The sequence below is a fragment of the Ammodytes marinus genome, assembly GCF_949987685.1.
Source record: "Ammodytes marinus genome assembly, chromosome: 8".
Classification (NCBI taxonomy): Eukaryota; Metazoa; Chordata; class Actinopteri; order Uranoscopiformes; family Ammodytidae; genus Ammodytes; species Ammodytes marinus.
The window spans coordinates 19,585,179-19,599,395 of NC_137212.1; the positions used below are offsets into that span (position 1 = coordinate 19,585,179).

Below are 14,217 nucleotides of genomic sequence, written 5' to 3' on the forward strand. Positions count from 1 at the left end.
ACAAATGTTAAAAAAGGGAGATATGTGTCTTTTTTCAATGGTTAGTTTTGCATACTTTCTCCTTACTTTTTGTGTCTCGGGTGTAAATGGTGTGGAATCTCATGCAGTTGAGCAGAATGTCAAGGTTACATGGTGTGTTAGGTTTAATGGGACTTGAGGATCAGTGAGGGAGCTTGGTTGACATGGCGTAATTGACTCATGAGAAGGGCTTTTTAGTAAAGCTGCATTTGAGGGCTTTCGTGAAGCCAGAGACCCTGCACACAGCGCCTATGTATGAATGTGTGTGTACTGTATATATAATGGCCTTTGGAAAGCTTTGGCATTGGCTATGTTTGGAAACACAATGTTAGTGGAGGTCAGATGGTGTATTTACGGCTGGGTCCAGAGCTATTAAAGTGTCGGACTATCAAGTAACTTGAGGTTGAGAGGGATAAAGATGGGAATGGGCAGTTTTGTGGAATTGATGTGCAAGCCGAACAGATTGAGGTGACGAAAGCGTAATGGGAGAAAAGTGGCTATGAGAGGGCTGCTAACTTTAAATTGAAGGTCTGACAGATTTTTTTTTTTTTTATCCGGTTACAGACATTATTTCCATGTAGCTGTTATTTTGTATTTGATGCATACAGTGTCTTTCCCTCTGGCATGAATGTTGTGGGCCAAAAGACAAAAAACAAAAAAAAGATGCACACTTCTATCTTGTTCCAGGTTCCTCTAGTCTACAGGGACATGACAAGGTTTCAACCATAAATTGCCAGCCATGCAAACTTTTGACTATAAATGTTGAAACGTTGGAAAGAGGTACTGTGAACAAGATAACAGTGTACGGGTATTGTTTTTTTTTCTTTCTTGCAGATTATCATTACCTAGCGCCTGAAAAAAATAAATAAAAAGTCAGTTGCCGAAGATGTATATGATGATGATTACCATTTTGTTCCTGACACACCATGTCTTGGCCAAAATGGAGTTGATATTGCACAGTCTGATGCCAGCATAAAAGTAATTTGAGAGGGGAGAGGTTACAACTTAATCCGAAGAAACAGATTGTTGGAAGCAGAAAGGCAGCGAGAGCTTCCCAACAGGTTGCTGTTGGACCATATCAAACTTTTGTGAGTAGGAAAATATGGGAGATAATTTGAAAAGGGGTTGGATTGAAAATGTATGGCATATGATGATCTTGTATTATGCTGTTGGGAAAGCGGTTCATACTCATTTGTATAGTCTTTATGTTGCAACCTTTTGAAACAAGCGGTTTTAATTCTATTTTTGTTATGGAATGAACCATATCTCAGGAAACATTTCAGCAGTTAGCTAATGTAAAAATCTAAAGGAGGAGGCCAACCTGTGACGTGTCATGGTTGAAGATGATGGAGCTCAGGTCACCACAGTTGTAGTGGGTAATGAGGTCTTCAGTGGTGAAGGAGCCCTGCAGGCTGCCAGCCCGCACGCCCTCATGCTGCAGCAGAGTCTGGTTCAAGGCAAACAGCACCTGCAGAGAGAGAGAGAGAGAGAGAGAGAGAGACAGGAAGGGTGCTGTTACTCTCTGCATCCGCAAAAACTCACTTTCCCCCGCTCTGCGCTCAAAAGGAATTTGCCACTGACTATGGGAAATTGTACGAGTGGTGGCGAGTGTTGCTCTTTAAAAAATATAATGTGACCTTAATATACAATGAAGCCGTTATTCCACGAGTGTCTGCGAGCATGAGCTATTTTGCAGCGTTTTCATTTCTTTCCCCGGATATTTTCATACACTTTCCATACAGGCTGACTACAGGTAAAATCCGACCGCGAAAGACATGGCAAAACTCCATCGCTGACTTTCTTTTGAAGGAGGGAAAAAAAACGGGAAGAAAGTGCGAGCTGAGGAAAGAGAAAGAGAGAGAGCGAGAGCCTTTAAAAAATAACCCCTTCTTTTTCTTTCACCAGGCCAGGGTGCCCTAAATTTACAGCACCCATTAAAATAAAAGTAAACCCTCTTTAGAGAGAATTTATAGTGTGCAGCCGCCAGCCAGTCCAACGACTCCACAGCTGTCCTAGACAGCAGGGGTTAACCTCCATGCTCCCGCCCTCTACAAACCCAGGCCACCTCTGACTGGCCTGGCAACTGGGGACAAGTTGTCAATCACTGTTAAGCTCTCTCACAGCAACCAGAGAGGTGTATTATAGGAGTATTTTTTTCTTTTTTCTTTGCGCATACAGCCGATTTCACACAGTTCTACATTGCATCCAGTAAGACAGTTCCAGCTGACGTGATTAGGACAAGTGTCTCTGCGCATCATATCTTCTAACCGCTCCAGACTGATCCACGTCTATGATCCTAATTACAAAGAAACCTGACTAGAGCTTTGGAAAAAATACTGCAGGGAGAACGTCAGCATCCCGGCCCAGATGATTTGTGGTGCAGCTTAAGGCCGATACAGCTGCGCAACTGATTGAGCCCGATGTCAAAAGTTTTGGTCATAATTCACGCAATTAACTCATGTTTTCGCAATCATAAATGCCCATATCGTGCGTTGAAGGTTTCAACTCCGGGTAACCTTTACACTGGGATAATCACAACCAAGCTCTAAGCTCAACCTTGTGACTATCCCCCCCTCTCGCTCTGAGCTCATTGTGTTTGCTAACCAAGTCTTGTGGGCTCACTTTTGCTGAAGTGCGCTTGTTTCATAACGCAAAGAGACAACTGATGAGCTAACAGCATATGCAACTCTCTCACTACCCCTCCTTTTATGCTTTTCTCTTCTGCTGCTCTTTCTCCACTTTCACTTCAGAAGTGTCCATCCTCTTCTCATCTCTGTGCCAGCTCCAGCTCTTGGGCCCTTCCTCCGACTGGACAAGCGAGTCCTGAGTCTGGTTTTATTTATTAAGTTTGACATGTTTCTTCGTGCATATGTTCTGCCATGCTCAGAGCCGCGCTGTCTCCCTGCCAGAGCTGCATTATAATCCGGGAATAGGTCTCGATCAAACCTGTGACTGCTTTTCTTAGCCCGTATCTTCGCATCAAATTTCCTTCAACTCAGACGCCCCCCTGTTGTTTGAGTAATGACTCTATACCTCTATACCTCATTTCAGTTTTTCTATTTCCATTTCACGTGAAGTTCTTTTATTGCCCTAAATTTAAAATTCACGTTGAGGTGTGATGCCAGGCCCGGAGAGGCTAATGTCTGTCTGCCTGGTGGCTAACCAGCCACAGTAGCTAACTCTACTTCTGCAGATGCTGATTCTGTGCCAGTGAGTTGCCGCTGCCCCAGGTCCTTGACCCACAGGGCTTCCTGCCATGTCTCCAAGGCTTCTCCAAGAGAAACACCAGAGCAGGCCCTGGCCAGAGTCAGGGGCTGGAGCTGGCAGAGCACACACACCTGCCAGCCTGTTTGTAATGTTGCCAGCTTCAGTAGTTTACCTCAACATGCCCAGCTGTGCCAGGCACGACAGACAGACGGGTGGGAGGGTGAGTGCAGTGGAGGATGCTTGGTTAGAGGGGAGGGGGGTGTGTGTGGTTGGTTTTGTAGTTAAGGGAGTTGTTATTTCAATATTGTCCGTCTCCCGGGGAAAGAACATCTCTCCAGCTGTAACCATGACGCCTGAGTTTGTGCTGGGCAGAATGAAAGAGCACGTCAATCACTGTGTAAGAGGCAAAGGGAGGGAGGGAGGAAAAACGCAAACAGTGCGTGTGTGTGTGTATGTGTGTGTGCTTGGATACATATGCATACGTGCGAATAAGTGTGCGTGCGTGCACATGTGTTGACCGACAGAGTGGGTGTTCTCATGCAGAAGTGGTCCGCTCAGACTGACAGACTGTGTCTTTTACAGCCAGGCCTTTTCAAAGTAACTAACATTGACACTGTTCACCACAACGTTTACTACTGCAGGTCTCTCTCTCCCTCTCTCCCTCCCTCTCTCTCTTTGCCTCGTATGGTACATGCGTGAGAAACCCCAATTGTAATTACATAAAAACGCTTTATAAGAACAAAGCTGGAAGGAGCAGAGCACACGGGATGGTCTTGGAACCTGCCATCCGAGTGCAGCACTCCAACATTTCATTAGCGAGCATTGGAAAGAAAACAAACAAATAAAAAGAGGTGGTGCTGGAAAGGGAACAGCTTAGAAAAATCTCTTGTTTTTAGAAAATGTCATCTATTTATTTATTTGTGTGCATTGCAGCAATTGACCTTGGAGTGCATTAAGTCTTAGCCGTTTGCTAGTATTAGCTTGCTTGGAGGTTTTACGGGTCTGAGGCCTGAGTAGGTGCCGATGACAAGGCGCTGAAAGTGAGAGAGCTCGGTCTTGTCGACTACATCACTCCCCTAATATATCTCCTTGAATCTTGAATCGGAGAATGTGTGTGATGGATAGAGCCAGTGAAGCTATAGCGAGTAAAGGGCTTTTGGGCAGCAACACAACATAAGGAATTGTCAAACTGTGGAAGCCAAATGCTGAATTCTGGCAATGGGGAGAAAATATCATACAAAAAAGTATGCTACGTTAATTGTCAAGAAAAATAATATACCATCATTAACAGCAGTTAATACAAAGATGACAAAACACTGTCTATTAACAATCCTCTATGCTTCAATCTTTTTCCCTCCCCCAAATCCACATTCCCCCAAGCCACACGTTTCATTTCTCCAACCATTTATCACTCCTCATCTCTATGCTGGGGTAAACCAACAAGAGACTATATCCCGCCATCATGCAAACTGACAGAGAACGACAGAAAGAACAAAGAAAAAGAGAGGAGTGATATAAGAGGAAGACAAAGTGCAGAGAACAAAAGCAGCGCAAGTGTGAAAAGATTGTAGAATATAAACAAAGGTCTGTTCTCTATGAGAGGAGCATGTGTTGTACAGATGGAGGTGATTATTTTTCATTTGCCGCAGCTCAGAGTTTGGGTAAGGTGGTTATGCACAGTGTGAGTGAGTGAGTGAGTGAGTGAGTGAGTGAGTGAGTGAGTGAGTGAGTGTGTGTGTGTGTGTGTGTGTGTGTGTGTGTGTGTGTGTGTGTGTGTGTGTGTGTGTGTGTGTGTGTGTGTGTGTGTGTGTGGACCTGGCATGGGAACTGGATATAAGCATGCAGTAAGGTGCATGAAAGCATGGTGGGGTCGGCCAGCGTCAGGCAGTAGACCTCAGAATGTTTATTCCTTCACACATCTACCAGCTTTACTAAAAACATTTCTCACAGTAGATCTTTTCATCACTTTTCTTCGACTTGTTTTGCTTACTCACCTCGCCTAACCCTAACCCGTTCCACTACGGGAAATCAGATGGGTTTGCTTTTTTTGAGAGTACAATTTCTGTGCACACAAATGATCAATCAAAAGTAATAAAAAAATTGTATATTACAGAATATACCAGTGAAACATTTATTAAAGCATTTTCCTCAATACCCCTTCCCCCCTGTAACTCAGTTAATGAGCTTTTAGACAACTTTAACAGCAAAATTACAAGCGTTATAGATGCTATTGCACCCACTAAAATGAAGGTTGTCTCTTCTATATCTCCGTGGAGAAATGCCTAGCATGTCAGACTAGAAAAAAGAGAGTGCCCTAAAGCAGAACGCAGGTGGCGAAAAACAAATCTCCAGGTTCATTATGATAGGACTAGTTAGGACTAAACAAGGAGAAGCAGCTTTTAGTTTTCATGCACCAAATCTCTGGATCAAACTCCCGGAAAACTTGAGGTCTGCTGCAACTCTCAGCTCTTTTAAATCAAGTCTGAAGACTTTTTTTTTTAACCTGTAATTTTTATTTTATTTAAATGTTCTATTTCTATTCATTCACTTTTAAATGTTTGATTTATTCACTTTTCTAAGGTGTGTTATGTATTTTAATCTTGCCCCTGTAAAGCACTTTGAATGGCCTTGTGTCTGAATTGTGCTTTATAAATAAACTCGCCTTGCCTTGGTTAAGTTTTTGGTTGGTGACCTTTTGATGCTGACTATGCACTTTCTATTTGAGACTTCTCGTCACATGTAAGGGAGTTGTTAGAAGTTCCATCAAAAGGTCATTTTCTTCTTTGATTTACTGTAAAAAAGGACAACTTCATTATTTATCAGTAATCCTTTGATTCTTTGTACTGTTCAACACAACAAAAAACACAATGGGAATTCAGCTCTTCTCTTGTCATTTAAAGGAGAAGTAAGTGATATGGTCCTTTTAGCTAACTTCCTGTCAGTGACTGCAGTTAACAGTCCCCTCCCTCGTCCCTACGTCATCACCACATGAACACGCAGCCGTCTTTATCAGATAGTGCCGCGACGGAGAGCAGCGAGCCATCGTTCACGGGCACAGAGACCCGCCTCTTTATAGCGCTCCGACTCCTGATTGGATAAAAAGATACTCACGGGATACTCAAAATTTTAACTGGCAATTAGTGTAAAGCTGAGTGACTGGGAGACCTGTGTTATGAACTGTGCGTACTGTTTAAGTGATTGCTGTATGAATATAGAGAGATTTAACACGTAAATTAACAAAATAAATATCATTAACTGTACTTCTCCTTTAAGCAGCAGACCCTTATAAAGAGACCCCCCCGAGCGCTCTCGTATCCCCCTCTAGAGTCGCTTGTGTTTCAACGCCGGTGAAAGAGAAGAGCTGTAGACCCCTAACCCGGGACACGCACTGCTGGGCTCTTCTTGGGCAGAGCCAGCCTCCCCCCTGGGTCTCCGGCTACAGACCACACAAAAAGCCAACGGGTTCACAGCACCCTGGGGTGACTGAGGGGAATTTGAGGGGAGGGAGTTGAAATAACATCCAGGGCAACCCAAGAATAGGAGATACTGTGATGGCTCGCTCGTCTCTGATCCCCACAGAGTCTAGCCCTAAAATAAGGGCTGTTTAGAGAACAGAAATATATCTAATTGAAAAAAGTATTTTGACAATTTTTTTTACTGTTTTTTTACTAGCGGCGGAGGTATTATAAAGAGCATTCTGTTGTCTGACCTTTTTAGGCCATGCGAGCCCAGAAAAAGCACCATGAACACATTTATGGGGAAAGGTGGCGATACACAAGACCACATCAAAGTTGTCTGGACAGTCTCGCATGATGGCTTCACTTTTGTCTCGTATACAGTTTTATAAACAAGCTCCTTAAGTGTCCTCCCTCTGTTTCCCTCTCTCTGAGAGAATCATGTAACCTGTCGAGGGCTTTAAAGGCAACACACGACACTAGCATAAAAATGCTTCAAACGGGACCTCCAAAGTCAGATCTTTGCCAAAATACTTTTACAGTCCTTTGGCGCCTTTCTGCGTGTATCGTTTGCTTGTTTGAAGGTGAGCGGCTCTTTAAAACTCATCACATCTGGCATGAGCTACAGTGAGCCAGAGCCTTGTCTTCTTCCAAATCTTTACCCGTTAATACCAACCATACACATACACACCGACAAACACACACACACACCGACAAACACACACACACATACACACACACACACACACACACACACACAACCACGCATAAGCACACACGCTAATAATCATACACACCCTATTTGAGCAATACTTGTGTTCAAACCATATAACATTGTGGAAAATTAAAGAGACAACATTTCAGATATTTTCCACTCAAGACAACATTAATATTTGGGAATAGTTCTTCCCCTTGGTCTCTGCCTCTCATTCTCTTTCCACTTCCTCTCATTCTCTCTCTCTCTCTCTCTCTTCTGTGTCTCACCCTGCCTGGTCTACCTCCTGTCTCAGCCTAGGAAATCCAGGGATTACCAGAGGGACAATCCCAGTGGCAGAGGCCTGCTGCTCCCAGCTTCCCCAGAAAGCCTCCTATTCGTCCCCCCCTCCCTCCTTCCTTTCCTTCTGTCTTATTTCCTTCTCTGAGGCAGGGGGTGAGGCTCTAATGACATAGAGATATCCCCCACTCAGCTTGGAATGGTAAAAATCCTCCAAATATCCACCCCAGTGCAACAAGACCTGTAGGTCCCCACACACCCACACATACTGTTTGCACTCCTCTGGTACCCAGAGACTCCTGTCTGTCTTCTTAATAAGAGTCTCCAGTGAATGAAGGTGGTGGTGGTGGGGGGGTGGTCGTCCCTACTCTTGTCCACAAATAAACCCTGCTGTTTGACTTGGCAGCGCTGCCGCTGCGCCAGTCATCCCAGCTTTCCTGCCTCCTTAGAAAACAGAGAAAATAATAAAGTATCACTTGATCCGGAATGAATAAATGTACAGCTGGTCCCTCAACATGAATGCAGAGGGTCTGCGGTGTGAAAGAGTGGTAGAGAATTGAAGAAGGAGATTGTGCTAACTTGTTTTCTTTCATTATCAAAAGCCTCAAAAGCCTAGAACTAGACCGGGAATAACAGAGCTGAGCATTACAGGAGTATTGTAGGTTAAGGTGTCCATCTCCTGACTTCTGATTCATGACTAAAGTAAACACAATGCTTTAGAATATGCATTGGAATAGACCATGTGGTTGTATATTTGCCCCCCCCCCCCCATCCTCTCCTCTTAAAATCTGACCTACATCTGACTTGCTGTTTTTCTTTGGAGGAATTAAGTAAAATCATTTTGTGATAGATGGAAACCCACTCGGTATGTTTTAGAATATTTAGTATTTGAGTTTGGCAATGAATGGATGTAACAGTGCCTGGCTGTGTTGTTCTGTTTGTAGACTATGCATTGTTGCAAATGTTAATAACAATTTAAGTATAAAAAAATAAATACACAGCCTTATTTAAAAGGGGTCAATTAAAGCTATACTGATCAATCTTTTTATATTAACAATACACTAAATAAACACTATATTCTTTGAATTGCATCACTTGCAAACTCGGAGAGAATTCAACACTGCAGTTCCCTTTTGCTCCAGCAAGTCTTTTGGTTTTATGATCCGCAACACAAATGTTTTTGTTCAGTCTCAACGCTCTCCTCAGCCTTGTCTTAAACCACAGCAGGCAGTTTGTTTTCAACAGTTAAAAAGTCAAGCACCAAACAGCAGACAGACAAGGTTAGCGACTAACTGGTGACTGTAGTGGAGCATACAGTGGCCATCTCCCTTAGGAGTTGGTGGAAACCAAAACAGAGAGTGAATAAACCTATATGCAGTCGCAAAACAACGCCACTGTTGCTCTGTGTATCCTTTGTTAGCAATTGTTGCTTTAATAAGGTGATAATACGTCAATCTTTAGTCAAAGTCTACAGCCTGTTCCACTGCCCCAGTGGACAATATCTATGAATTCAGTTTTAATGTAAATTAAAAGAAATTACTTTCATACGTAGACTAGAAGTATGGAAAAAAGATCATTATTGCAACTTTTATAAAGTGCTGAAACTGCAGCTCATACTTAAACTGTTAGGGTCTGAAAAATCATCTCCTTCAAATTGCTGAGAACTGAAGAAAAACACCTTGTGTCGGCTTCATAAGCCAAGTATCGTGTTCATAATTTTTAATGGCATGATCTGCTTTATTTCAAGAAACAGTTTTTGGGATGACTGTTTTAAATAAACTGTTCTTGAAGCAAATGAAGTGATCTCACCCACCATTAGATCCATCCAGCAGATTGTTTGGTTGGAAAATAAGATTAAAGGACTTGCTAAGATGTACACTAGAACAGGTCACTCTGACCTTATCTCTCTTTAAGCTTGCAGTTTACCTCACATCATGGCCTCCACTAATCCTGACACATTTCACAGCCTGCCTTTATTTATATTTTTTTTCAAGTGAAAAACTTGCATTGAATTCCATCGGATATATCCGGCTCCCATTATTATGTGTGATGCTATCCAAACCAGATGAGCTGGGTATTCTCCACAGCATGAGAAAGAAGCAGGCACACAGACAGCCGTGTATGTTTAAAACGTGCCTCCCCGGCCCCCAAAACAAGGCCGGACCACTCTCTCTTATCTCCCCCAGTCTGCTTTGGTTGGACTAATGGCTTTGGACAGAATAATTCCCAAAGAATGATTTGTCCGTTGCAAAGTCCACATCTGAGGTCCGGTGGAAACATGAGAGCAGCCCATAATCTCCTGCATTGGACATAAATTGTGGAATGGAAGAAAAAAAGCGGATCCAGATTGAGAAACAGCAAGTGTCTAAACAGTTAGCCGGTCCAGGTGACTGAATTAATTCAAGAGAGGAATCCTTGCATGAGGGTTTCTGTGCGTGCGTGCAAGTCAAGCACGCATCCAGCCTTCACTCATCGCACATCATTCTGATGATATTCTAATGATGTCATGCCAAGCTGACATTTTTCCTTGGATAAATCACTGTTTCAGTGCAGGTTTACGTGCACTTGTTTGCCTGTTTGTGTGTGCACCTCACCAAGCGTCCAAGACTGAGTGGTTCTTGTTTGCATTATTTGACAGGTGGATTGGATTTCCCCCGCAGGGTAGGGTAATATTTTATTAGCATAGCGTGTTATGCAACAGAGCAAAGCTATAAAATGCATACTTTCATATCAAAGGGATTTGATTAATAGGTTTCTATGTATGAGTTAGAATCTGCGTGTTGTGCATACAGTATGTGTGTGTCGGTCATGGAGAATAGGGTACATGAAGTAGGAGAGAAACAAATGAATGAATTGAATAAATTAGGAGACAGCAAAAGAGGAAGATAAGAGGAGAAAGTGGAATAGACATCGTAGGGGGTTGTTAATGTAAAAATACGTACAGAGAGGTCAGAGAGGGAGACAAAAAAGGCCCAGATGTTTACAGTTATCCAGGAGAGGTAGAGAAGGGATCAGACATGTTACCTCCTCTTCCTCCTCCTCCTTCTCTAACAGGTCTGGAAAACAGCTGGGCAGTTTTGTCCTCCACTTCCATCTCCCTTGTTCATTCTCCCAAAGCTCCTCCATCCTCAGTCCCATCCCTATCCCTTCCAAAAACAACTCCGGTCTCTCCATCTTTCCATTCATTTTCAAACCCTCAATCACCAGCCTACACCTCTGTTCCCCCCGCCCAGGTTATGCGCTCTCAATGACAAATCTCTCTCCATTATACAGTTCATCAACAGCCCTTCATCCCTCTCCCATCCATCTATTCCTCCCTCATGCTATCGTTCTTTCTTCTCTTTCATTTGATGCCGGCCCTCTTTCCACCACCGTCACTGATCTCTGTTTATTTAGCTTTCATGTCCTTCCTCCTTCCTGTGTTCCACTTTGAACACACTCCCTCTCACTGACTGTATGAGCGTGCACTCGTAAGTCAATGCTTGGTTTGCATGCGTGCGCACATGTGAATGCATGCGTGTTTGAGTTTCCACGCGTGTCTGTCTTCGCCGCGGAGTTTGTCCAAATGTTCGCAGTGTAAGTGGACCAAACGTCCTCTCCTCTTTTCTCCTTCCCGCAGTCATAGCTCTATTATACTAGAGACTGGTTGCTGAGGCTAACGTGGGTAATCGCACTTCAAGCACACCATTTCACGGCAAATCAGCGGGAGAAAATGTCCAATTTCATGCAAGCGTATTCAGCCTGCAGAAAAGAAACAGGGGGCTAGACAGAGCAGAGATTGAAATGTATAAATTGCAGGCACAAAAGAGACTCGGGCCTGTGAACCAAGCAGGGGGTTTGTGTGTGAGTGAGGTTTTTTTGGGGTGAGTACGAAACACATTTTGAGCGAGAGGGTCACACTGTCCTTTCAAAACCTTCTGTCAGCACCATGCAGAAGGAAGCTCATATCCCCCGATGAGAACACACAGGCTGCCTTATAAGAGTGGTCAGCAGGGACATACAAACACATTAAACGTGTCCAACCATCTCTACGTTTGACTGGCCAATGCACTGTGTGGGACCACCAGAGAGACTTCTAATGTGTTTGACAGGTATAAAAAGTAGTTTTAGATTTGGGAAAGGTTTATTGGCTGCTGCATCTATTTTCTAAGTGCAATGAGAGGACGAAGGAATGCCACATTCTGTCCCTCATAATGTTGCTGCGTGTGTCTGTGTGTGTCCTTTTGCCTCTGTGCATTTAGTAAGGACAGGAGGCCAGTCCAGATCAAGTTATGTTGCCACTGCCAAAAGAGGAGAAATGCACCTTCCAGTATAACCATTGTTTTTTTTTCTTGTATCTGCTATCTAGTACGTAGTAAGCCCACATTCAGGAATCTCTATTTCTCCATTTGGAATTGTTAGAATGCACCTTATCATAGTTGGGATTTGAAATGGCAAGCAATCTAGCAAGTAATGTAACTAATTGTATGTAATTGAATCACATACATATCACATACCAAATGTGACAAACTTTCTGTGCTGCCCTGGTTTGATTTCATGCAATCTCCCACCACTTTTGCATTTCTCTCTCTCTCTCTCTCTCTCTCTCTCTCTCTCTCTCTCTCTCTCTCTCTCTCTCTCTCTCTCTCTCTCTCTCTCTCTCTCTCTCTCTCTCTCTCTCTCTCTCTCTCTCTCTCTCTTTGTGTATGAATGCAAAGCAGATGACGAGTCTGACAGACAGTATGACAACGTTTGATGGGCTGGACTGAACGGGGAAATCTCGGTACACTTGAACACTTCTTAATCCACCTCCACCGTATCTGATTAAACGGAGAGATATGGCAAGGACACAAATCTCAGCCATCCTCATAGAGGCCTTTGATAGCAGCCAACAACCTCCACAGAGGAGTGAAAGCTCCGCTGGCAGTAAAGGTTGAGCCAGAGGAGGAAAATACTGAAGAAACATAATCTGACTGATGTGTAATGGGGGAGTGTTAGGCAGGCTGCTGAGATAAAACAAAAATAGATATAAAATAGTGTTATAATAGGGGTTTCTGATGTAATTGGATAGTTCACTTATCCCTGTGAAAGTCAGTTATTGCCTCCAAGTGCTGTATTGTTTAAAATATTCAATCCAACTTTGTGCCTTGGTTGCCTCCTAGTTATTAGGTGAGGTAGCTTGATGTGCTGAAAGCTGGGAAGCCAGGATTTCTTCTGAGATGCAAAAAATTTAAGAAAGCAACTGAAAGATGTGTATTGGACTGATATCAAGTTAAAGGTAGTTTTAATTTAAGAAACATGAATTGAAGTTTTAAAGAAGCAGAATTCGTTGAGGCTTTCCACTGTGAATTGCAGACTTTATCAGCTCAGTTGTTGACAGTTCTAGAACTACTCGTGACCATCAATAATGACTTCCGTTGATCAAAAAAAGATTTTAGGGGGGAAATCAATTATTTGTATGACGTTTTGACATCAGCCATGGTGCAAAATGCTATCCACATGTGGTTTTTGAAGTTTTGGCCGCACCACACTGCAATTAATTAACAGAAGCTGTTCATGCAGTCAAATAAAGCAGACCTCAGGTCTGTGCCGAAAAAACTGCACTGAGGTGAACTTTTAATCATGTTTACTAGCAGCCCATGAATGAGTACGCCTGCATCATCTGAGCCACTGATCAATGTATTAGGGTTCGACAAGAACTTCTTTGTGTAAGTGCACAAATGCCTTTGCTTGTTTGTGCAATCGAAAGAAAGAGAAAATAATCGCTAAAAGGAATATTGTATTTTGTGTGTGAGGAAGAGGGAGGCCAGAGAGAGAGAGAGAGAGAGAGAGAGAGAGAGAAAGAGAGAGAGAGAGAGGCAGCGAAGCCAACATAGAGACAGGGAAAAACAGACAAGCAAACAGACAGGAAAATCTCACAGAAGTACCAAGTGGGAGGAAGCCCAGTGATAGGATATGGGAAATAACTCCTGTCTGCTGCCAGTGGTTTGGAGGTGGGAGGCAGCGTCTTGACGGCATGTGGTGGAGGAGTTACAGTAACACTGGCCATAGATTAGTAGCTCTTCCTCTGGCTGGCCAGGACTGCTGGCTGTCGCATCAGAGCCAGGGCATTTAACTGCCCTCCGAAGACTCTCATTATTTCATAAATCTGCAGTTTAGCCGCTCGGCTCTGTTGATTTGAGTCTAAGCCAAGGCTTAGAGAATGTTTTTACAATCTCCCTAATTTATTTACAACCTTGATTCATTTTTGTATGCGTGCATGCACGTAGGAGGGTGTGAGTGAGAGCGAAGTCGGAGAATGGTAGCAGAAGGATAGAGAGAGGGGGGGAGAGAGAGATGGGTGAAAACGATTGAGCTCATTTTCATTTTTTTTTGTTTCCTAGCCTACATAATATCAGTGTGTGTTTGTGAGTGTGTGTGTGTGTGTGCGTTTGTGTGCGTGTGCATGAGCTTAAGTGCTAATTCTAGGACAGGTAATTCAAGTTTACACAGTGTGACACATACATTTTTATTTTGTTGCTGTGTTACATTCTTGGCTGTTCCCTAATCTCTATATTGTCTTTG

The 14,217-nt window shown here is 43.3% G+C and overlaps 1 protein-coding gene across 1 annotated transcript in view; it reads right to left on the bottom strand.

Annotated features, from left to right (window-relative positions):
- trabd2b (TraB domain containing 2B) overlaps positions 1–14,217 on the bottom strand; it is a 66,940-nt gene that overhangs the window by 26,626 nt on the left and 26,097 nt on the right. Inside the window, exon 3 of the mRNA XM_080032262.1 lies at positions 1,340–1,486. Coding sequence (XP_079888388.1) covers positions 1,340–1,486 — 147 coding nt within the window. The remainder of the gene's footprint in view (positions 1–1,339; positions 1,487–14,217) is intronic.